Source organism: Nomascus leucogenys, chromosome 22a (assembly GCF_006542625.1).
Source record: "Nomascus leucogenys isolate Asia chromosome 22a, Asia_NLE_v1, whole genome shotgun sequence".
Taxonomy (NCBI): Eukaryota; Metazoa; Chordata; class Mammalia; order Primates; family Hylobatidae; genus Nomascus; species Nomascus leucogenys.
Genome location: NC_044402.1, coordinates 52985425 through 53009214, shown reverse-complemented (window position 1 = coordinate 53009214; position 23790 = coordinate 52985425). Strand labels below are relative to the sequence as shown.

The following is a 23790-nucleotide window of genomic DNA, read 5'->3' as shown; positions in this document are numbered from 1 at the left end:
AGCTGAGTCATCCCTGCCCAACAACTCAGGCACACACAGTGGTTTGCTGTTTTATCATCACATTTTTACATGGGGCATTCACTGGGTGTAGAGGCTGGCCGCAAATACGATGTCCCGCCGTAGCAAGGTAGCCGCTGTCTCCATCTTGGCACCCAGCACAGGCTCTCCTACCAGGCGGGCTGCCCCCCGCAGTGAGCGACACATCTCAGCCAGGCGCTGAATGCAACGGACCACCAGGCCCTCAGGGGTCCCTGAGAGCCCTGCCAACTCGGAGAAGGGCTGTGGGGAAAGTAGGGTGAGGACTGGATGTGCTCACCCTGGGCAGGCTCTCCCCAGCCAGCCGTTTGCAAAATCCCAAACCTCAGGTACTCACCATGCCCCGGGCCCACTCATACACAACCTCGACCAGCCCAAAATTCAGCTCCCCTACAAATTCCTCCACCGTCTGGTTCAGACCACAAGCCACCTGGACCTCACCAATCCTCTTGGCCACAGCCCGGACACGTTCTATTCCCTGCAGGAAAGAAGGAGAGGTTAAGGCCTGCCTTCCTGCTCCAGGACAGGGAAGGACCAGATCAAGAAGGCAGCCATTTCCATCCTTGGGGCACTTACAGGGCTGGAGGGGGTCACCTGGGGGACTACCTGAAGGTGGAGGTCAGGAATGCCACAGCCCTGGCAGGGAGAAAGGGGTGGTGTCCCCTACCTGCTTGAGGGTGTTTGGGAGCTGATCCCCAGCGTCCCCAGGGCTCTGGCAGACCAGGCCAGAGAGCAAGGCAGCAATCTCCTCAGGCCGCAGGGTGCTTAGTGCATTGTCAAACATGAGCTCAGTGAGGAGCAACTCATGGCTGCTCATGGCACAAGCCACCCGCCCTGCCAGCTTCACGGTGCCCGCCTCATCCACATAACCCAGGGTTCGGAGCACCTGCAAGAAAAAGGGTGGGCATTGGACACCCTGCTGTCCCCTAGCCCCCCTGCCCCAACCACTGCCCCACCCACCTCTACTCGCTGATGGTACTCGGGAAGCAGCAGCAGTGACTGATCCGACAGTAGGAAGCGCAGCCGCTCCATCTCCTTCTGTATCTGCATTCGCTCCCGCAGCTTCAGGTACTGCAGAGAGCCACCCGTCAGCCTTCTCCTTGCCCCTTAGCAGGGGTGCACTGAGGACAAGGGCTGAGATGGGGGCGGTCAGTCTACAGGGGACCACAGAGGAAAAGCCCCTACTCCCAGCTTGGGAGTTAGCACCCAGCATCCTACCTGGGCAGGAAAACGGGGGCTGTGTACACACTGAGCCCCCTGGATCAGCTCCTCCAGCTTCCGAGCCCGGAGCCCACCCTCTACAACTGACATATCTTTGAGCTGCAGGTCATTGACAGGGTCAAGGGTGGGGGGTCCGGCTGGGTGGGCCTGAGCCAGACGCAGCAGTTCCTGGACAGCAGTGGTCACGGCCGCAAGGGGAGGATCCTTCCTGAAGAGGGAGCAGATCTTAAGATCTACGGTAAGATCTTCTCTCCCACAGAAGCCCCCCTCAGGCTGTGGGAGCCCTCTTACTACAACCCCCACTTCACAGTCTCCCTTAGGCTGGGGAGCCCTCTCACTACAACCCCACTACTTCATGGTCTCCCTCAGGCTGGGGGAAACTCCCAGACCACTGCCCCTCCCTGCCTCTACATGCCCCTCTGGAGGAGAAGGGCCTCCCTAGCATCTCTGACTTGAATTTTGGCTGCTGCCTCTTGCTGAAGTCCTCCAGGATCTTCTCCCCATTCACCCGGAGCACCTTGGTGGTGATGGCAGCCATATCTCCTGGGTGGAGCTTGAGCACGGTGTGGTCACAAGGCCCTGTGAAAAGGGGAGAGCAGGGCAGACATTGCCATGGACCCAGGCATCCTGCTTATACTGCTGGCAGAAAACAGGCATCTGCCACACTCTCACCTTCAGGCAGGAACAGCTTGAATCCCACGAGGTCATCTGGATAGGGCACCTCTGGAGTGGCTGGCCCCCTGTCCTGTGGGTCCTGGGACAAGGGCTTATCACACAAGACCAGAGTTGTGAATACTCTGCTGGTGGAGTTCGAGGAGACCTGGGGGTGGTCAGAGAGGCCAGGAGAGGCAGGTGTGATGAGTAGACATCAAAGGCAGAGACCAGATACCCACCCTTGGGCAGGAATCAGGAAGCAACCATGCAGAGCTCACCAGTAGAGGGGGCGACCAAGTCAAGCGATCAGAGCAGACTTCTTGGGGTGGTGGGAGGAAGGAGTGAGCATGATGTGGTGATGGGAAGGGAGAGGGTGAAAAGGAGGGCAAGAGGGGAAAATGAGGGCCCTATGGTGATGCAACCTGCCCTGGCCAAGTGGGGAAAATGGAGAGAGGGCTTGTTCCCTCCCACCCTCTGGAGTCCAAATTCCCATCACCCTCACCTGTAGGATCACTCCCAATGCATTGTGATGCTCCTGATTCTTCACAACCACCACTCTTCCTGCTGAGAGAGACTTCAACCCGTTCACAGACTCCATGATGCGTCGCTGAAGAGCAAAGGACAGATGGGAGGAGGCATCACAGGGACAGACACTTGGACTAAGTTTAATAGCACCTAGAGTAACACGATCTCCTCCTCCCTTCTCCTGTCACCTCCTCAGCACTCACACTTGCTCACCTGGATCATGTGCTGGGTCTCTGTCAGTTCCTCCCCCCAGCTGTAATATTCAGGCAGGTCGACCAGTTGGCCGGTCATGTCAGGCTCCTCCAAAGCTCCCAGCTTCTTGGTCAGTTCAGCCAGGGCTTGTTCATGGGCCTTGGGTGGGAGCAGGGGGAAGCTGTGAAAGGGGAGTCTCCAGGCCCAGTCTGCCATACCCCCCACCCTCAACACACTGGCCTATGGATGCCTACCTATTCCCAGCCTGGCTTTGTCCAACCTCCTGCTCCACATACTGGTTACCCCAGGCTCCTTACCTTGCTGTCCTTGCGGGAGGGAAACTCAGAGAAGCTCCTCTTCATCATGTCCTCCACCCTGAGGGCATCCACTCGCAGCAAGTTGAGGATCATAGTGTACGTGAGGCGGAACTGGGACTGCAGCTGAGATGGCTTCCCCTGGAGTCAGGTCAGAGAAGTCAGTGAGATCAGGGTGGGACCTACTGCACCCCAGCCAGTCTTCTGGACTGGGCCTACTCCCGTCAGATCTGGTCCTAGCTCTGCAACCATGGGGTCTTTGACAAACCACTTGCTCACCTCTTCTGTAACATAAGGGAACGAACTGAAGTAAATGGACTCAAAGGCCCCATCTAGCTCCGTATTCTCCACGGGAGAATACTGGAAGAGTATTATTCAGTTTCTCCATGGGAGAAAACTGGAAGAGATGGGCTCCAATCTCATCCTTGGATTCACTCCCTTCTACCTCAGCTTCTCCCAGGCAAAACAAAAAAGTCAGAGGAAGTTGGGCGCTGTGGCTCACACCTATAATCCCAGCACTTTGGGAAGCTGAGGCAGATGGACTGCTTGAGCCTAGGAGTTGAAGACTAACCTGTGCAACATAGCAAAACCTCATCTCTACAAAGAACAGAAAAAAAAAAAAAAGCCAGGCGTGGTGGCATGTGCCTGGAATCCCAGCTACTTGGGAGGCTGAGGTGGGAGGATCACTTGAGCCTGGGAGGCAGAGGTTGCAGTGACCCAAGATTGTGCCACTGCACTCCAGCCTAGGTGACAGAGCAAGACCCTGTCTCCAAAAAAAAGGAAGAGAGGAGAATGAATGGAAGACAGAATCCAGCAAGGTCCTGGAGCTGGGGTCCTGCCCAGGATGCTGGCCCGCTCACCATCATCATGCGGTGCAGGTCCGCCATCTCGGGCACTCGGCCCTTGCAGAGCAGGATAACGGTGCCTGTGGGGTCCAGGCCCCTCCGCCCTGCCCGGCCTGCCATCTGCACATACTCCCCAGGAAGCAGGTCCCGGAAGGTGGAGCCGTCGTGTTTGCGCATGGAGTCAAACACTACTGTACGAGCAGGCATGTTTACTCCCATGGCAAAGGTCTCTGTGGCAAACAAGACCTGGGACAGAGGAGAGCAGAAAGGATCAGCAAAGGGTCTACATACACACGCCCCCAGCCCTGGCCAAGCCCACCTTACTTTGTAGGCACAAGGCACCATCCCAGTTGTTACTTATGGGACCTCACTGAACTCTCCAGGCAAATCTATAGAGTAGGTATTATTGTTTTCCTCATTTTACTTATGTAGCTACTTATTTCTATTTCTTTCCTTTTACTCTCATATCCCATTCCCATTCCTGACTGCAATCATTCCAACGTATCCAACAAATATCTTTTTATATAAATATGACCTTATAGAACATGTCTTCTTTTGTGAGCTTGTAGTTTATAATTCATATAAAAAGTGGTTATATATCTGATTTTTTCTTGCTTCTTTTCCTCCACCTAGTGTTTCAACATCTGTCCATGTTCCTGTGATCACATCTAACCCACTGCTTCCAACTGCTGCAGAACACTCTGTGGGTGCATCCCCCACACTAACCTTCCCTCTCTCCCAGTGAAGGGCATCCTGGTACTACCAACACCATGCCACCACAAACAAAGGAAGGGTGTACATGTTCTCTCACAGACCAGGGTGAGAATTTCTTTGTGATATATACCCAGGAATGAAATATAGGCTTAAAGTATGATATAGTTTTTGTTTGTTTCTGTTTTGAGATGGAGTCTCGCTCTGTCGCCCAGGCTGGAGTGCAGCGGCGCAATCTCGGCTCACTGCAATCTCCGCCTCCTGGGTTCAAGCAATTCTCCTGCCTCAGCCTCCTGAGTAGCTGGGACTACAGGCGTGCACCACCATGCCCAGCTAATTTTTGTATTTTTAGTAGAGACAGGGTTTCACCATGTTGGCCAGGATGGTCTCGATCTCTTGACCTTGTGATCCACCTGCCTCAGCCTCCCAAAGTGCTGGGATTACAGGCATGAGCCACCATGCCCGGCCAATATCGTTATTTTGTCTAAATAGTGCCAGCGTGCATTCCAAACTGGCTAGGCATCCTGTAAAGGATTCCCAGAACCCTACAACCTCCTACATCTCTGGCAACACTCGGCATTAACTAGTTTCCTAAATTTTACCAGTCTAGTAGCTGTAAAGTCATATCTTGTAAGTACTTCAATTTGTGTATTTCTGATTACTAATAACTTTTCGAATGCTTGCTAGCTTCCTGGGTTTCTTTTCTGAGACCTACGTATTCATATCTTATGCATCCCCATTTTAAGATGGGAAACCTAAAGTTCAGGAAGGTTAAATAATTGGTCCAGGATGATACTGTGAATACATGGTGGACCTGGGATTCAAACCCAGGTAGTCTGAATCCAGAGCCCAGATTCTTAACCACAGCACTGGCCTGCCTAAACCTCTGTCCCTCTGCCCTCTGGGCAGCCCCTAAGCGGGCAACAAGCACCCTGAGGAGTCCCTTTCCACCACCACATGCACCTTGACCAGGCCGCGGCTGAAGAGCATCTCCACGATCTCCTTGAGGATGGGCAGGATGCCGCTATGGTGCACACCCAGGCCGCGATTCAGGAGCTCTGACATGTGCAGGACCTTTGGTGGGAGGAGGCCCATGATCAGGGATGGAGTCTCAGAACACCCTATCCCCACCAGTTTGCCAAATGTGTGCATGCACCCACACATACACACACAGACGCACCTGGGGCAGCTGGCGGTCGGAGCCACGGAGGCGAGCAAGGCAGCGCTGCAGGAAGAGGTGGATCTCGCTCTTCTCTGAACTGGTGGTGAGGTCAAGGGAGGTGAGGCCTGAGGCCTGCTCATCGCAGCGGCCCCGGGAGAAGGTGAACACCACCACGGGCAACTGGGCACGTGTGCGGAGGGAGGCCAGGAGGGACAGGTACACTCCGCGGTCCTGGAGAAGGAAGGGGAAGGGGAAGGAGCAGAGGTTGAGTTCCTGAACCAGTGAGAGGTGAGCTAGTGTTAACTGGGGCAGTGCTCAAAGCTCAAGTCAAAACCCCTGGGGGACAAGGGGAAAAAAAAGATAGGAGGAAAAACAGGTGCTGGCAGGTACAAAACCCTCCCAGTTCTCACCTGTGCAGGGCCCCCCTGATGTGTGGGCTGCTTGGCCCCAAAGGTCTGGGCGTGTTTGCTCATTCTCTCCTTCTTGGCCTCCACAGCTGCATAGTACCTGGGGCACAGGGAGGGGTAGCCACCATGTCCAGCTGGGGGCCCAACCCTGACTCTTTCCCCCATCTCGAGGCTTACCCTTTTGTATGGAAGGCTCCTCGGGAGTCCAGCAACAAAAAGAGCTCCCCCTGGGTCTTGGAGCTATTCCCTGTGAAAAGATAGTGCTCCAGGGGCACGGGGCGGGTTACAGTGCTAATCACATAGATCTCACGACGCTTCAGTCGCCTGAAGGAAGGAGAGGGTAGCAGGTCAGGGGTGGGAGCATGGGAAGGAACCCACATCCCCACCCCCTTCCCTACCCCTCTAACTTTACCCAGTCTTTTCTGAGACCCAGAATGGAAGGCTATCCCCCAACATCTCATCCCATTTCAACAGGCAAAGTAATCTGGACCCAAAGGGGATCCCACAGCCACCAGGTGGGACATGTTCCCCAGTGTCACCCCTAAGGCCTGACCGCTCTCCTTGCTGTGGTAGACTTAGTCCCCCCACCCGAATCAAGGAGTACTGTAGCCCCCTTCACCCAGGCAACCCAGGACACACGTCTCACCCAATCCAGTCAGCAAACTCAAGGGCGTTGGGGACGGTGGCACTCAGAAGGATGATAGAAACGTGGTCAGGGAGCATGATAAGCACCTCCTCCCACACGACCCCACGCTGGGCACAGAGAGGGAAGGGAGGTCACAGGAGGGCAGGGGCTGCCCTTCTGCCCCTAAAGAGGCACGGGATTCCATATGGGGGTAAAGAAAGCAGTAAGGTGCCCTGAGTGTGTGGAATAAGGGAGCCACTCAACTGGTCCCAAAGGAGAGGACTGCCGGGTTCTGGGGAGCCCACGGCCCTTACCTCGGCATCGTTGATATAGTGAACCTCATCAAAGATGACCCACTCCAGGTCCCGAATAACATCTGAGCCACTGTACAGCATGGAGCTGGGGAGAAGAGGCCAAGGATTGACTCCCCAGTGACTCGTCTCCACCCCTTCCTCAGACAGCACACCCTCCACAACAGCCACATCTTCCCAGCCAAAACTCCCCTCTATTGAGTGTCCGTCTCTCACCGAAGGATCTCTGTGGTCATGATGAGGCAGGAGGCCTCCGGGTGCAGCTGCACATCCCCGGTGAGCAACCCCACATCCCCGAACGTGTTTCGGAAGTCCCGGAACTTCTGGTTGCTCAGGGCCTTGATGGGTGAAGTGTAGATGGTGCTGGGGAGAGAGCATGAAGTTAGCCAGTCCCTCCGCAGACTCAAGGCCCGCACTTCCTCTCCCACCTGGAGCCCTCATGGAAGCATGCCCCAGCAGCTCAGGTGCTCCTCTTCTTCACCCAAACTGCCCTTACGTTCTCCTTCATGATATAACCCCAGAAAAATTCTGTCCCCAACCCCTTCCTAAACTAACCCAGGTCATTCTTCTAACCTTTCTCCCCACCATGTCTTTTCATTTCTCTCTGGGCTCTTGTCTCAGTCTCAGCCCTGAACCTCTCACTTTAAGGATGAGCTAGAGAGGTGGGGGAAGAGATGAGATTTTCAAAAGATGCAGGAGAAAATGGGGCTGGCTGGTGAAGGAGGAGGCTGGCGAAGGAACTCATACCGTGTCATGTGTTTCTGGGCCAGGGCAATGGCATATTCAGCCACAACTGTTTTTCCTGCAGATGTGTGAGCTGCGACAAAGACAGAGTCATGCCGCTCCAAGTGCAGGATGGCCTGTTTCTGAAACACATCTGGTTCAAATGCCCACTATGGGAGAGAGAAATAGACAGGAGCTGAAAGGAGCGGGGCCTTGCTGCCTCCTGCTCATGGAGCACGCAGGGCGGGGGGATGAAGGCCGGAGGCAGCCGAGGCTGGGACTGAGTACCAAGACTGGCCTGGGATGGATCTGACCTCTGGCGGATAGAGGAGACAAGGGGTCGGCTGGGAGTGTGACCCAGCAAGAGGTAGAGGAGCATGTGAAGATGGGGCCAAAGTACCTGGAAGGCTGGCTGGGGAATGAGGCGATAGAAATCACCAACAGGGGAGGTGGCGTCCACAGGGATGGCCCATTGCTCCTGAGATGGAGGCTCTGGGGCCTCTGGGGTGGATACAGCTGTGGACGCTTCCTGGAAGAGTCAGGGGTAGGGGTGATAAAGATACAACCAGAGGGCTCTCAATTAGCATTCCTCCCAAAAGATGTCCCTTTCTTCCCCTCAGACCCATCCTAGCCAGCCCACATCCTGGTGGCAAGGCTCTTTCTTGCCTCCACTACGCAGAACCACCAACCTTCAACACTAGGTCCTCCAAGCTGCTTGCTCGGGCCAAGGCAGCACTGCAGGGAGAGGCTGAAATAGCGTCCCCTCTGGGACCTCCTGGCTGTCCCACTGCCTCATTCTCATCCTCGTCACCCCCACCCAAATCCAGAGGCTCCAACAGACAGCTAAGGCTTAGCAGTCCAGGAGCTGGAGTTGGACGATCTGAGGAGCAAGGCAACAAGGTCAACCTTGTCATGTCCATCTCTGTTCCTTAGGAGAAGGACATGACTTCTCCTACACCCCACCCAAAAACCAAAACTAACCTTTTGGTGCAAAGTCCATGCCTTTCTTGAAACCAGGTGGAATAGTAAGAAGATCTGTAGAATAGGGACATGGAATCAGGGTCACTGCACACTGGTGAACAAATTGTGTACATTACATAAAACTAAAAGATACCACTTACAGGACAGATGCTGTAGATAGGGATGTTTGTTTGCTATGACACTTTCCCAACAGATGACAGTAAAGGTTGTTATGGACAGAATATCTTTTTCTAATTTTCTCAAAAACATGGGAGGGCTAGCAGTAGCCCAGTGATAGCCTGGGCTCTTCCTCCTCAGGGATCAGACTCAGAGCCCCACCTTACCTTTCTCAAAGTCTATCTCCTCCTCAGCCTCCTCCCGTGTGTTCAGATCTGTTATGGTGGGTTCATCCATCCCCGCTGGGAAGAGACAGGACAGACAGGGATTCATGGGATGAGGGTAATACGAGATAGGTGGGGGAACCCTTCCCTGCAGATTAAGGACACCCTCTTCTACCATCCCATCTCCACAAGAGTCACCTGGCCAGAAGGGATACTGAGTTGGATTTCCCCATAAGGACTGGGAGGCTGGCCCTGGAGGCCGGCGAAGAGACAAGGAGGTTGTGGCCGAGAGATTTGTGTTCTCCAGCAAGACCTAAGGCAAGAGATCAGAGCCCCAATGAGGCTGAGCTTATCTCTGACCACCTCCCCTTCTCCCCAACTCTGTTTCTCATGACCCCTGACCTCCTACCTCTTTGTAACCCAGTATCTGGCCTGTGGTTGGGTGTCTTTGGGCCTGTAGGTCCGATGGGACTGGGGCTCCCAGGACAGCCAAAAGAGACCAGGGATCCGTCTTCCTCTGCCATTTTCTGGAGAGAAAAATAGTAACTTTTGGGTCTTCTTTCTTCCTCTGTCCCAGCTTCCTTCAGGAACCCATCACCCTAGTCTAAGCCCCTCCAGACTCCTCACCGGGCTGAGTGCTCCACACCATGCAGAGGCAGCCAGGCTGGGGATGACAGAAACAACTGTTCTGCTTCTTGCTGCAGATCTGGGGCACAAGGAGGGAGGCCATGGGGAAGCTGAAACAAGGGCAAGATGAGAGGCATTAGGTAAGGAAAGAGGGTAAAATGCAGACAAAAGAGGTGATGGGATTTGTGTTCAGATCAAAAATGGCAGATGTGTCAAACAGACTAGGACAATCAGGCTTGGCCAAAAACTACCTGCTACTGAATTACCTGGGGCAGATTTTGGATTTCAGAAACACGGAGGCTGGACCTAGGAATGTGCATTTTTAAAAAGCTCCCTGGCTAATCATGAAGCACACTGAAATTTGAGACTCACTGATTTTAGAAAAAGGGGTCCCAGACCTAAGGATGAAGAGTTGGAGGCTCAAAGCCTATCACCTCAGTCACCAAGTGCCCTGGTGCTTGGATACAGAAGGGAGCTCCACGGAGAAATGCCACATTTGAAAGAGCAGCTCTCAAAGCAAAAATATCCCCAGCCCTCTCTGCTCTGTCCTCACACGTACTGCAGGTACACTGGGCTGGAGTCTGTCCAGCACCCGTTCAGGCTGGGATGGACAGGAGTACAAGCACAGATGAACAAGGTTAAGCTAGATCCTACTGTGAGGAGGGTGAAGGAGGTTTGGACTCAATGCGAGTCAAAGGTTAGGGTCAAAAGTCACTCACACTACTCTCTGGAGCTCCAGGCAAGTTCAGCAGCTCCCAGTGCCCCGTGCATCCGAGCTCCACGGCCCGAAGGGGTATGTCCAGGGGATCTGGAGGAGGTAGTACTACGGGGAAAGGTCAAAAGTCAGGGGTCAAAGGTCATTCCATGTCGGCTACTCCGTTCCATTTCCCTTCCCTCCCCCTCACCGAGTCGCTCTGTCTCCATCATCCTGGAGCCACAGCAGCTGCCGGGCAGCCCGGAAGTGCGGCAAGTAGTCGCCGCAAAGTAAGCCCAGCCCCGGAACGGGCGGAAGTAGAGGCAACTTCCGGCAGAGCCCCGCCGAGAGCGTGAACTATCGCTGCGGAGGGGCAGACCTGGACCGGTGGAAGACCGGGCGGAAGTGCGTGCCTGGGGTCGCTTTGGTTATCGCGTTTTCCGCCCCTCGCTACGTCATCGTTGTGAGCCCGCTATCAGCGGCCAGCGCGGGCGCGGCCGGAGACCGTGTGGACCCCGGTTGCCGCCCCCTCAGGTAAGGCCCTCTGCTCCTCGCTCTTCGGCCCTTTTTCTCATAGCCGTTTCTCTGTTCTTCCTCTTTGCGTTGCTCTGCGGGCGTTACGCTGGCTCCACCGCCTTCTCTGCCGTTCGAACCCCGCGGTTGGCCTTACCCCTAGCGAGGGTAGGGGGGTCGGGTGCCATCGTCTTTCCGACGGAGTGGGTATTTGTCCCTCCCTGAACCACGTGGTACCTCAAGGTGCTGGTGTCTGTGATCCCTGGAGACAGGAGGGAATGCTGGATGATCCCGACCGGCGGGAGCTTGGACAACAGCCTGGTTTAAGCAAGGGGTAGGGAAAGCCAAAGGCAAGAGTAGGCAGACCTGAAGGGGTGGGGTTGGGTACAGTGTGGACAGCGTGTGAACCCCGGGTGGTAACAGTGGAGAAAGATGTCTTGGGCCCTGCCCCTGAACCAGGAGCCACCATGTTGGTGATACCCCCCGGACTGAGCGAGGAAGAGGAGGCTCTGCAGAAGAAATTCAACAAACTCAAGAAAAAGGTGAGGGACTGTGTGTGTGGACGTGGCCTAACCTTTCACAGACTCTGCACTCTGAGAAGACATGGGGTGAGTGTGAGCGAATGGGGAAGTTTTTCTGGCCCATACCTAGAGACATAACACCTCACAGTGTAGCTTCAAGAGGTAGGCTTTCCCAAGCCTTGGTGTGGACCTTCTGTCCTTTCTATGCAATCTGCCATCGGATTGTCTTCCTTTCTCATGGCTTTTCGTACCATCTAAGAGCTGATGATCCCCAAGTTTGTTTTTTCCAGTTCTATCCAGTGTTATACTGAAAAACTTCAGATACCCAGTGTTGAAGCTGTCATCTTTCTATTCTTGATCTTCCAAATAAGATTGACTACACCAATTCTGCCACATGGACTCAAAATATCTCTGACTTCCCCGCTATTTGCATAGTCAAACCTTTGCCAAGTCTTCTTGTTTCTTCTTTTGAAGTAATTTTTCCTGGTTATTCTTCTCTGTGTATTCCCCCGAGCAGGGCTTTATTGACATTCATGTGGGCCATTGTAACGGTCTCTCAACAAATTTCTCAGTCTTTTTTTTGAACAGACTTCTTCATTCCTGTTCAAATGATCCACTGAAAACACAAAATTCTGCTCCCTCTGTTTCTCAAAAACCGTAAATGGCTTCACATTGTCTATATAACAAAGCCTCAAAACCTTAGTTTGGCAGCCTTGTCTAGTAAAGTAGAATTATTCACTACTTCCAAAACATGCATTCCCAAAGCCTTCTTATCTCTGCATTTTTGCCACCGTTTTCTTTTTCTAAAATACCCTTCTCCTCTCTGTGTCATGCAGAGATATGGGGGAGGGCCTAGTTTTATAGCCATTAAACGTCAGAAAATCTTACTAGCTTTCAGCTGTGAATAATCTGCACTTCTTATAATCGTATTGCTAACTCACTCAATTTATTTTATTTTATTTCTCAGACTGTAAGCTTCTTGAGGGTAGAAACAATGCATTAGCCTCCTGGATATCCCTGTTACGAAGTCATGGCTGGGCCTCATTCAATATGCAGGAAATAGATGGATGAAGCCTCCAGGAAAAACACATAAACTTATACTTACTTGCAGCTTATGTCCTAGGATTCTAGGCCATGATTGAATTATTTGTCTTCAACTTCAAAAACGTAACACTCTGGAAAACCTCTGGGTTCCGTGGTTTGGTTAGATTAGGAATTTCCAGCATCATACATGATCTAGGGGACCAGAGGCAAGAGGCAGAGCACATCAGTGCACCACTCTGAGGGCATCAAGAAAGACGGTCTCTGGAGTGATGTGCCCAGGGGCCTTGGGAGAGGAACCGGCTAGGGGCTGGCCCTCACTGACCTCTCTCTTCTCACCCTTGTTCCCAGAAAAAGGCATTGCTGGCTCTGAAGAAGCAAAGTAGCAGCAGCACAACCAGCCAAGGTGGTGTCAAACGCTGTGAGTGACAGGGGAAATGGGGATGGACTGGAAGTGGGCAGCATGGAGCTGACCTTCGTCATGGCCTGGCCAACATAATGCCTCTTCCCCTTGTCTCTCCAGCACTATCAGAGCAGCCTGTCATGGACACAGCCACAGCAACAGAGCAGGCAAAGCAGCTGGTGAAGTCAGGAGCCATCAGTGCCATCAAGGCTGAGACCAAGAACTCAGGCTTCAAGCGTTCTCGAACCCTTGAGGGGAAGTTAAAGGTGAGCACAAGCAGAAGGATTGTTTAAAGGGCATCCCTCCAAGTTGGAATGTAGATGGGTTTGGGGAAAAATATGCATACTCAAGCACTGGCAAATTGCTGTACCATTCTCGAGTTTCAACTCTCATGTATAAAATGAAAAAACTAGACGACTCCTGAATTCTCCATTTTACAAATTCTGTGGTTCTAATCCACCTTGGATTGGAGCTCTTGGAATATGTTGCTCTAAGGGATGGAAAGGGCTAAAAATGTTATCAGGTTCAAGAGAGGTTCAAATAAACGGAATACATAATATATCGAGTCACTTATAAAAAATACCAGCCGGGCGTGGTGGCTCATGCCCGTAATCCCAGCACTTTGGGAGGCTGAGGTGGGCAGATCACTTGAGATTAGGAGTTTGAGACCAACCTCGCCAACATGGTAAAACCCCGTCTCTACAAAAATTAGCAGAGTGTGGTGGTGCACGCTTATAGTCCCAGTTACTGAGGAGGCTGAGGCCAGAGAATCACTTGAATCCAGGAGGCAGAGGTTGCAGTCAGTGGAGATCACACCACTGCACTCCAGCCTAGGCGACAGAGCAAGACTCTGTCTCAAAAATAAAAACAAAACAAAATAAAAAAGCCACAATGGCAGGTGAGGCAGTGGCTCATTCCTGTAATTTCAGCACTTTAGGAGGCCGAGGTAGGAGGATTGCTTGAGCCCAGGAGTTTGAGACCAGCCCTGGCAACATAGTGAAACCCTATCTCTACAAAAAAAAAAAAAAATACAGAAATTAGCCAAGCATGGTAGAGCACATCTCTAGTCCCAGCTACTAGGGAGGCTGAGGTAGGAGGATTGCTTGAGCCTGGGAGGTCAAGGCTGCAGCAACCTATGATTGCTCTATTGCACTCCAGCCTGGACAACAGAGCAAGACCGTGTCTCAAAAAATAAAAAAATAAAAAATAAGTAAAACCACGTAGCCGAATAAGAAATGTACGTAGAATTAAAAGGGAAGAAAAGATCAGAGGTAACCTAGAAGAGGGTGAAGGAAGAGGAACACCTCTGTTCCATGGTTGGGCAACCTCCTGCTCCACACTGAGGTAGGTCTCTCACCTCTCCAGGACCCCGAGAAGGGACCAGTCCCCACTTTCCAGCCGTTCCAGAGGAGCATATCTGCTGATGATGACCTCCAAGAGGTAAAGGCTCCTAATTTCTGTCCCTGAGGGGTTGGGGATGGAGGAATATGAGGGACTAATATATTTTGGACCACATGTCAGCAACTGGGAATCATTTTAACTGTTTTTGGTCTCTTTTACAGTCATCCAGACGTCCCCAGAGGAAATCTCTGTATGAGAGGTTAGAGAGTAGAGATAAGACTGGGCCCACTTGGCGGGGTTGATTGCCTGAGTCCTTGGGAGGTCTGGGCTGTAGGAGCTGGGCTATAGAGGGAATATTGAGTCTCCACAGGGTCTGAGGGGAGAAGGTAAAACCCCCCTTTGATCTTCAGTCTGCATCTCCCCAGCTTTGTGTCTTCTAGTGATCGACTTCGAGAACTAGGGCCAGATGGAGAAGAGGCAGAGGGCCCAGGGGCTGGTGATGGTCCCCCTCGAAGCTTTGACTGGGGCTATGAAGAACGCAGTGGTGCCCGCTCCTCAGCCTCCCCTCCCCGAAGCCGCAGCCGGGACCGCAGCCATGAGAGGAACCGGGACAGAGACCGAGATCGGGAGCGGGATCGAGACAGAGACAGAGAGCGGGACAGGGATCGGGATCGGGATCGGGATCGAGACCGGGAACGGGACAGGGAGCGGGAGCGGGATCGAGACCGAGACCGAGAGGGTCCTTTCCGCAGTGAGTGATTTTTGGCTGGAGGTCAAGGTGACCCTAACTGAGGTTTATGTGGGTCCTACTAAGTGAAATGTGGCATGGGCTATGTTTTGTGACTATGATTCGTGCTCCCGAAGGGTCGGATTCTTTCCCTGAACGGCGAGCCCCTAGGAAAGGGAATACTCTCTATGTATACGGAGAAGACATGACACCCACCCTCCTCCGTGGGGCCTTCTCTCCTTTTGGAAACATCATTGACCTCTCCATGGACCCACCCAGAAAGTAAGGATGACAACAGGGCATGATGACAAGTCCTGGGAGAATACTGGGGTGTGAGACCTGAGGGAGGAAGCTGCCCTCCCTGCAGCCGCCTATGATCACTGGGTTTGATTGGGTCCAGAAGAGCCCCTTGGCTCTCCACTGACCGTGTTTTCTCTTATCCCAGCTGTGCCTTCGTCACCTATGAAAAGATGGAGTCAGCAGATCAGGCCGTTGCTGAGGTTGGAACTTCCCAAATCTGTTCTTCCCATCGCTTCTGCTGTTCTCATGTGTTCTTCTCAAAATACTAGATGCCAGGAAGAAGTTGGTTCCTCTTGATAAAGAAAGCCTCTCCCTATTCACACAGAAAAACTTACATTCTCAGATTCCTTATTCAGTCTACTCCTAGGATAGCAACTCCTGGAATAACTTTTTTGGTTTATCTGTAATGTTTTCCTCCCCATCCTCTGCCTCCCCTCTTCTGCTTCAGCTCAACGGGACCCAGGTGGAGTCTGTACAGCTCAAAGTCAACATAGCCCGAAAACAGCCCATGTTGGATGCCGCTACTGGCAAGTCTGTCTGGGGCTCCCTCGGTAAGAATGGGATTCTTCCTTTCCCATCCTCTCCCCCACAGCCCGTTCCTTTGGTTCCCCCACACATCCTTGGGTTTCCTAGAGATGATTGAGGTCAGAGTGTGTGTGGAGGCTATGGGAATGGGAAGGAAAATTTCAGATCCTCTGTCAGAGGTAAAGAAAGGAGAGAAAAGGATTGAAAACAGCTTCCAAAGCAGTGACTGGAACAGGAAGAAAGTGGGAGCTGGAGTGAGATTGGTGAGGAAGATGAGTGTCTCATGGGGCTTGTTCATTTTGAGATGGAGTAGAGTGGGTTTCGTAAGTATTCGAAATCAGGGATCTGGAACTCAGGTGTGAGGTAAGGAAGGAAAACATAGATTAAGTCATCCGCATCACAGGGTGGCTGCCAAACAATAGGATCATCAGGGAGACTCTGATTTCGGAGGAAAAAAATTGACCCAGGACTCGGTTTGAGGAATACTCAGGGACTATGGTAGGAAACAGGACTGTTCACCTCACGCCCCACATGTCCCCAGCTCTCCTGACATGTTAGGCTGACGTTGAGCCTAACGTTAGCAAAGGAGACAGGAGGAGGGGTCAGAGGGCTGGGGGCAGCACCACAGGCCTGGGCCACTGAAGCAAAAGGACACAGACTTTGAGAAAGAGGGAGTAGCCAGCAGTGTCAAGGTACAGAGATCACAGGATAGGAGTGGGTGAGAGAGATTCTCTCTAGCTCAAGGGTGGTGGGGATGGAACCATTGGATGGGGTGAAGAGAGTAACATGTCTGGTGGAGGGAGGAAAGAGGAAGGGGAAGAAACAGCTAGATGCTTGAGAGAATGGTGAGGGCCAAAGCTACACCCTGGATGAGTTCTGGTGGAGCTAGTAGCATTTCTTAGTGTGAATAACCCATTTTCCCTGAAAGTAGATTTTCCTGGGAAAGGAGTGAGCAGAAAGAAGGGCTCAGAGCAACAGTGGCCCTTCAGGCAAAAGAAAGGAACTAGAATTGACCAGCATGTCAAAAAAGGGCTACAGAGGTTTTCTAGTTTTTAGCTTCTGACATACTGACTGTAAGTAGTGGGTTAATGTCATTCACGTGTCTCAACAATGACATTTGGGATTTTTCCAAGAACAAAACATTCATCAAAATGTCCACTTATACTCTCCTTGGCCATGGGTTGGCACAAAGGAGCTAAGGAAGACAGGCCATCCTGGCCACCAGAGGGCAGCGTGGAAACTGGGCTTCCAGGGGCCAGCGGCCAGGAGTGAGGTGGTCAGGAGTCGTCCTCAGGGTCTGATCTATGATCTCCTTTAGACCTTAACTGTTCCTCTCCTCCCTCCCTAGCTGTCCAGAACAGCCCTAAGGGTTGCCACCGGGACAAGAGGACCCAGATTGTCTACAGTGATGACGTCTACAAGGAAAACCTTGTGGATGGCTTCTAGGGAACAGAGCTGGATTCCTTGTGCCTCATATGCCCCAATGCTGGTCTCAGTAAAACACTGAGGTGGAAGCTTACACATCTCCCTCAGCCTCTGGTTTTTCAGCACTTGGGATTGGGGTTAAGCCTTTAAAAACGGCTGTCAGGTTTGATCTCAGTGTAACAACATGGCCAGTGCACGTTCCCCACTCCCTTGCCCCAGAAGGATCTGGAACACAGGTGTTGTCGCAGCTGTTTTAATTCAATCCCATGCCCCTGTCCAGCAGGAAACCCCTTATAGAAAACCCAAATCCTCATCTTGGAGTTTCTCCTTCAGCCAGGGCAGCACTTGGAAGAGGTTGATGTGAAAGTCTCGGGCGTGAGCAGGTACCTGCTTTTGCCGCTTCTGGTTTTTGCAGACATCCACTACTCCCCAGCTGATTACACCAACCTGCAGAGGCAGTGGAGTGCCATGGATCATTCAGTAGAATTCCTAATCCTGGAAGCATGGCTGTTCCTGATTGTGTCTTAGCTGACCTAAAGGAATCAGACTAGGGACCCAGCTCGGCCTTGTTCTTGACACACACAGGCCAGACATGCAGTCCTAAGGTGAGGCAGGCTCTGCCCACCTCGAATTACTAGCCACATGCATTGAGCTTTCCTGCTTTGGGGCCCGTGCTGACCACTTGGCATCTCCCCAGATAGGAAAGGGAGGACTCACTTGAATGAAACGACTTCTCTTGTGAACTATCAAGGGGCCGCCAGAATCACCTGCAAGGAGAGGAGAAGCTGTAGGGAAAAGGACTCTTGGGCCTTGGGCACTTGCAGCACAACCAAAGAGCGTTCTCTCACCTCTGCAAGTATTGGGGTCAGCATAGGGACTCACTCCTCCAGTACAAAGGAACCGAGGGGTGACCACCTCCGAGATGTCCTTGACTTTGTCATAGCCTGGGGCATATTGAGCATCTCTCTCACAGCTGCCTTTCTGTAGGGGAGGTGGGAAGCATGGAGAAGGGTAATGAACAGAAGTGGCTTAGGAAGGATTGGGGCCTAGAGTGCCTCCTTAGGATGCCCATTTCTCACCTTATCCCCATTCTTGATGTAGACCTCCTTCCGAGTCAGCTTCTTCTCCTCCTCAGACACAAACAGAGCTTTGATATCCTGTGCAGGGAGCAGCTCTTCCTCTGGACAAATAGACTGTGTCACTTCAGCTGCTCCCACCACTGTCATCTCCCCATTGCCTTTGTCACTCAGTAGATGTCCCCTAAGCCCTTCTAGAGCTAGGTTCTGGGCCAGGCATCATCTCTTCCTATTGCACCTCCCTCTCATGCCCCACTTGTCTTGGGATCTCACTCTTATCCTCTCCCCAAGTATGCCTTACTCTGTTGCTGGCAAGTGGTAGTTGGAGGAAGCCTCAAAGCTCGAGTTGTTCCCTCGGTGCAGGGGAGACAAATGGGCCTATGAAGGACAAGGAGAACAGCAAACCAGGCCTGCTCCTCATCCCAGTCTTCCAGCCTTTCCCAGCCTTTCCTCAGGGATCTGGATGCTCTCACCTGGTAGTCTGGTCATAATTCAGCTTTTTCTTGAGCTTGATCAGGGCAACGTCATAGTCATAAAATTCAGGAATTCCTGCTTCTTTTTTCCCATTAATGTTGTAGTTGGGGTGAAATAGGACTCCTTCTATCTCCAGGTCCCGCTTCTTCCCTCCTGAAGTAGAGTAGGTACCACCTCTTTGTGGGCAGCTTCCTGCCTCTGGCCCCGTGTCATTCCTAACTTCACGTCTTCCCCCATCCCTGACTGGTCTGGGGTGCAAGGAATGGGGCTGCATTGAGGATGGGTGGAGTGTAGGATCTGTAGAAAGTGGGAGGTGTTGCCTGGAGAGCGTAGGTGCAGCCCAGGACCTTCAGTTGCATCCTTACCCACGCTGACCTTGATCGAGTGTTCCTTGTCGTCCACAGTGAAACAATGTGCTGCTGTCAGCACAAAGTACTCAGACACCACAGCCCCCATACAGCTCTCGTGTCCCTTTGAAGGGCGCTGGGAACAGAACAGCAGAGGGGGAAAGCTCAACTTTCACAAACCACCATCTCTTAGGGCCATTTTGCCCTTCCCCTACTCCCATTTCACCTTGATCTCACCTCCCCCAAGTCCCCACTACTGGGATTCTGTGCTTACAGTGACTGAGATCTTGGCCTGCCATGGTTGCTTGTGGTAATCGGTACCCTCCCTGTGTTCCCAAACCATGCCACAGAGACTCAGAGACTGGCTTTCATCTGGCAAAGAAGGAGAATGTGCTGAAAACTCGCAACACTTCATTCCCAAATGGCAGCAGCCTTTTGGGTAGGAGTCTATGGGGAGCAGAGGCCCAAAAGGAGAAAGGGAAAGGCCACGGGCATTTGTTTCCTCATGTTAGGAAAAAACTGCTATGGTGGAGTGAAAAGGGAAAGAACTTGGGATCAAGCTGTCAGAGGCCTGGCTGTTTTCAAGCCCAACCCTGTTGCTAGCTTGCTGCCCCTTGACCTCCTTTGGCCTCTGTTTCCACATGTGTCAAATGTAGGACTGTAGAAAGATCTCTGAAGTGCTCAGAGCTCTGTGATTCTAAGGTTAAGAAGTGAACAGTGCCAGGAAACAAGAATAGTGACACTGAGATAGAGAAGGAGGAATGAAGAAGGCTTTCCAGGCAACTAGAGCTTCAGGGGTAGAGGAAGAATGAATTACTTCAGGGGAACCTGAGGAGACTTGTGTTCTTTATTCCCTTGTATCTCCCTACCAATCATTTGGAAGAAAACATCTTCCAGGTTTTCCATATCCTTGACTTTGAACACATGTTGCTCATTGTCTTTCTTGGAAGCCAAAGCATTGATGTTCACTTGGTTCACCAAAGGCCCGACCCCAAACACATAGACATCTGAGGGAGAAAAAGGAAGGATGAGGGTCCAAGCCCTGAGGAAGTGGGGTGCTGGGTCCTAGGCAGGTTACTCACCCAGATAATCCTCCCTTGGGTTTTTGCGATCCTTGCCAATGTATAGCAAGTCCCGGATCTCATCAATGACAGTAATTGGGTCCCCGCCCATGTTATGCAATCCTGCAGAAGAGACAGGACCATGAGGGTAGGAGATAAGGAAGATAAATTGGCTAAAGGCAGTGATGCACGTCGGAGGGTGAGCAAGTTGAGGAAGGGTTAGAGATAGTTGATCACAGGGCTTTAGGAAGAATTCCTTATGAAGGGTCACAGGAGAGATGAACAGCCAGCTATGAGTCACATTCAGGGCCCCAACCATGGGTATAGTGTTACAAGTGGACTTAAGGACCACATGCTGGTCTGAGAAGGTGGGGAGGCTGGGACAGGAGAGAGGTCCCTTCTGACCATCCGTCATGAGGATGATGACATGGCGGGTGCGGTTCCACCCTTCAGGAGGGATGTCATCTGGCCAGCTCATCATGCTGTACACTGCCTGGAGGGCCTTCTTGGTGTTAGTCCCTGACTTCAACTTGTGGTCTGTGGAGAGGGAAGAGATCATCACCTCACCTGGTCTTCCAAGCCATCTTTTAACCCCAGAGACCAATCTGCAACTGAAATCCCACATCTTTCAACTTTTTAAGTTAATCATCATTGCACGGACTTCCCTTTGACCACAAAGTGGCCCTTCCAGCCCCCAACAGGTTCCCACTAACCTCCATTGCCCAATGACCCTGCTGTTCAACCTTTGACTACAAAGTGGTCCTCTCTGTCGCCCTCAAGGTAGTCTCATGACCCCTTCCACACAATACTCCTGAACCTCCTGACCCCAAAGTGAACCTCCCACCATTCCCTAACCTCTGACCTTCATAATTGATTTTATTGAGCTGCTTTGTGACCCAGTCTGCATTACTGCTGTCTTGTTCAGACACTTTGACCCAAATTCTGGGGTATGTGGCATATGTCACTAGACCATATCTTGGCTTCACACCATAACTTGCCACCTGTGGGTGAGGAGAACAAGGCGCCATGGCATTGAAAATAGAATACTGTGATTGGGAGACTTCAGCGACTTTGCTGGGACAGGGAGGCTCTCAGTAAGAGGCTCAAGGGCTGAGGTTCATGGAGGAATTACCAGTCAAGAAACTGCTTCAAGTAAAAGGGAAGGAGGACAGAATAGGACCTGGAGATTTTCCTGGGGCCCTGTGGTTCAGAGGGGCTGGAACGATCAGGGAGCTAGTCCTGGAAGATCAGCGAGATTCCATTCCCCCAAGTTCAGGGATAGGAGGATTCCACCTTCTCAATTAAGTTGACTAGACACTTTTTGGCTCCTGTGAAGTTGCTGGCCCCAATGCTGTCTGATCCATCTAGCACCAGGTAGATGTTCATGGAGCCTGAAGGGTCCAGGACGATCTTCCGCTTCTGTTGTTCCCCTGGGTGCCAGGAGAGTGGCTCAGGTTCCAGCATTAACAGTTCTGTTCCTTCTCCATTTTCCCCCAGTTCCCTGCCCTGCCTCCCCTCTCTGTCTTCAAACCTGGGCTGTGCCCATCCTCGGCATCGACTCCTTCTATGGTCTCTGTCAGGGAAGACAGGAAAGCTTCGGCCACCTCTTGAGGGGTGTCGTACATGAAGGAGTCTGGGAGAGTTAGAAATGAGGTCAAATGTCTGGGAGTGTCAGGGATACAGTGACCAAAGAGATGGGGGATCATGGGTTTCCAGGGTATAAAAGGCTCAGAAGTGAGACAGTTCTACAGGAAGGTTTAAACGAAGTGAGGAAAGAGCAGGGTTGAGGTGGGGAGAGAAGACAGTAGGATGGAAGATCAGGATCTGACCTGGGGGTACAGGTCAAAGGTCACCTTGGCAGGAAGGCTCCGTCCCACTCCAAGAGCCACCTTCCTGACACGTTCGCCGCTGGGAGCCACGCAGGGTAAGCCCCCGGCTGCAGTGGTAGGTGACGCTGTCTTCAAGGCGGTACTGGCTGCCCACCTTCCTTGTGCCAATGGGGATGCCCGGGTTGGAGCAGTACCCCGCTGCAGAGGCATGAGACATGGAGGTAAGCCCTGAAGCCTGAGGCCCCGTGGGCAAGGTAGAGAGCAAGAGTTACAGTGTCTGGAGCCAAGCGCCCACTCCTCGGGCTGGGCGCCGTCAGGGAGACAGCAATGTGGGGGGAGGGGATGCTTCTCACCTCCGTTGTCACAGATCGCTGTCTGCCCACTCCACCGGCCATTCACTTGGCAGGTGCGATTGGCAGAGCCCCGGAGAGTGTAACCGTCATAGCAGTGGAAAGAGATCTCATCACTCACATTGTAGTAGGGAGACCGGGGCCAGTACTCCCCGTTCTCGAAGTCGTGTGGTCTTGGACAGCGGATTGCTTTGAGAAGGGGGGACAAGTAGAAGTCATCAAGAGGGAAAGGCTGCCTTAGGTGTATCCCTCCTGGTCTGGGAGACCATGTCACTGAGAAACAGCGCATTCCCAGTCCCGCGGAAGTAGCATCTTACCTACCCCTCAACCCATATGGATGTCTGCTGCTTCTCCCTCCCCATTTCTGAGTGTTCTCTTGACTTCCAGGGCTGCCTGGAAGCCCAGGGTAAATGCTTAGTAAAGGTTAACTCTGCTTTTTCTTGCCTCCTTTCCGTCTGCCACCCTAAAACTGCTCCTACTCCCGGTCAGCCCACCTTGTCACCCTGCCTAGTCTCATCCTAGTCCTGACCTTGCTGCCACCTGCCCTGTTTCTCCCTTAGGCCACTGCCCACACTCGTTGCCCTCAAACCTCTGCACTCTGCCTTCTTGACAGTCTTTTGGTCTTGAGTCTGCAGGGTGCTCCAGGACCCTGTAGATCTGCAGGTACGTGTCTGCACAGGGTACGGGTAGAAGCCAGAAGGACACATGTACTCCAGTGTCTGGCCCTCTTGGAGAAGTCGGAAGGAGCCACCTTTGATCTCTACCCCCTCCAGAGAGCAGGATCCTTGGAGCCGGGCCAAAGACAGTGGAGTGGTCGTCACACCTGAAGAGAAAGGCTGATGAAGCCTAGCCCCAAAAGGCCAAGGAGGGATGCTGGGGACAGCAGGAAGGGAAGGTTACCCTCGCTTACCTCCAGACAAGAGGCCCAAGATGAAGGGCATCAGGCAGAGTTGGGGGCTGAGATTGCTCCCCATGGCGTTGGAAGGCAGGAGAGAAGCTGGTCCTGGGGCAGGATGGCGTGTCCTGGCTTGCTTTGCTTGTTTGCTTGGCTCAGTGTCCAAGCTGAAACTCCAGACCTAGACCTGGTCACATTCCCTTCCCCTGCTCCCCACCAGCCCCCAGTCTTTTATGCAATCTGTGTTCTGGCACCTGCAGCTCGCCCCGCCTGTCCTACCCACATCACTTTCCCGGAACATCCAAGCGGGAGGGCCCCACTGAGCTGCCAGTCAAGGAAACAGAAACTACAGAAGTCCCACCCTTTGCTGCCCAAGGTCCGGGACTCTCCCCTTCAGTACCTCCTCTCCGGCCTCAGCTCCTCCCCAGCAAGCCCAGACCACCCACTTACGGACCAGAAATAAGGATCCAGCTCACTCCCCTGTTGATTGTGTGTTATGGTGCAGAGTCCAGCCACTGTTTGTCCAGTGGGGTCTCTGACCTGCCTTCCTGTAGCTCTTGGAGTCATTCTGGCCTCCCCTTCCCCCAAGGCCAGCCCTACCTGGCCTCCAGATA

The 23790-nt window shown here is 52.6% G+C and overlaps 3 protein-coding genes across 9 annotated transcripts; 1 reads left to right on the top strand and 2 right to left on the bottom strand.

The window, feature by feature from the left end:
- Nucleotides 1–38: 38 nt before the first annotated feature.
- Nucleotides 39–10688, bottom strand: SKIV2L (Ski2 like RNA helicase). 2 transcript variants are annotated; one of them, XM_012503026.2, is made up of 28 exons: nt 10560–10688; nt 10374–10477; nt 9655–9764; nt 9437–9554; nt 9226–9340; nt 9031–9105; nt 8708–8761; nt 8416–8606; nt 8127–8255; nt 7751–7896; nt 7220–7366; nt 7007–7091; nt 6714–6820; nt 6245–6391; nt 6071–6167; nt 5679–5891; nt 5462–5572; nt 3803–4033; nt 2946–3083; nt 2650–2787; nt 2414–2518; nt 1930–2077; nt 1710–1836; nt 1255–1465; nt 997–1107; nt 704–922; nt 374–514; nt 39–279 (listed from the first exon to the last, which is right to left on the bottom strand). In XM_012503026.2, exons 1-28 carry the CDS (start codon nt 10579–10581, stop codon nt 79–81), a joined length of 3741 nt encoding a protein of 1246 aa, XP_012358480.2. In that variant the 5' UTR covers nt 10582–10688; the 3' UTR covers nt 39–78. The 2 variants fall into 2 exon arrangements, with proteins under 2 accessions (XP_012358480.2, XP_030658378.1); XM_030802518.1 differs by lacking the exons at nt 39–279; nt 374–514; nt 704–922 and having other exon boundaries at nt 1079–1170; nt 10560–10655.
- NELFE (negative elongation factor complex member E) lies at nt 10669–17379 on the top strand. 3 transcript variants are annotated; one of them, XM_030802527.1, is made up of 12 exons: nt 10669–10882; nt 11321–11403; nt 12775–12844; nt 12947–13092; nt 14192–14266; nt 14389–14426; nt 14593–14789; nt 14904–14918; nt 15032–15176; nt 15340–15394; nt 15643–15745; nt 17068–17379. In XM_030802527.1, exons 2-12 carry the CDS (start codon nt 11329–11331, stop codon nt 17163–17165), a joined length of 1017 nt encoding a protein of 338 aa, XP_030658387.1. In that variant the 5' UTR covers nt 10669–10882; nt 11321–11328; the 3' UTR covers nt 17166–17379. The 3 variants fall into 3 exon arrangements, with proteins under 3 accessions (XP_030658387.1, XP_030658386.1, XP_030658385.1); XM_030802526.1 differs by having other exon boundaries at nt 14593–14809; nt 14882–14918; nt 17068–17376; XM_030802525.1 differs by having other exon boundaries at nt 14593–14918; nt 17068–17240.
- Nucleotides 17380–17381: 2 nt separating this feature from the next.
- On the bottom strand, nt 17382–23768 carry CFB (complement factor B). 4 transcript variants are annotated; one of them, XM_003272129.3, is made up of 18 exons: nt 23192–23768; nt 22871–23104; nt 22285–22470; nt 21956–22129; nt 21634–21735; nt 21396–21532; nt 20965–21103; nt 20508–20639; nt 20124–20225; nt 19911–20048; nt 19316–19413; nt 19060–19177; nt 18694–18847; nt 18522–18598; nt 18224–18324; nt 17993–18125; nt 17862–17911; nt 17382–17591 (listed from the first exon to the last, which is right to left on the bottom strand). In XM_003272129.3, exons 1-18 carry the CDS (start codon nt 23253–23255, stop codon nt 17436–17438), a joined length of 2295 nt encoding a protein of 764 aa, XP_003272177.1. In that variant the 5' UTR covers nt 23256–23768; the 3' UTR covers nt 17382–17435. The 4 variants fall into 4 exon arrangements, 3 of the variants coding, with proteins under 3 accessions (XP_003272177.1, XP_030658379.1, XP_030658380.1); XM_030802519.1 differs by having other exon boundaries at nt 20124–20639; XM_030802520.1 differs by lacking the exon at nt 19911–20048 and having other exon boundaries at nt 20124–20639.
- Nucleotides 23769–23790: the final 22 nt, after the last annotated feature.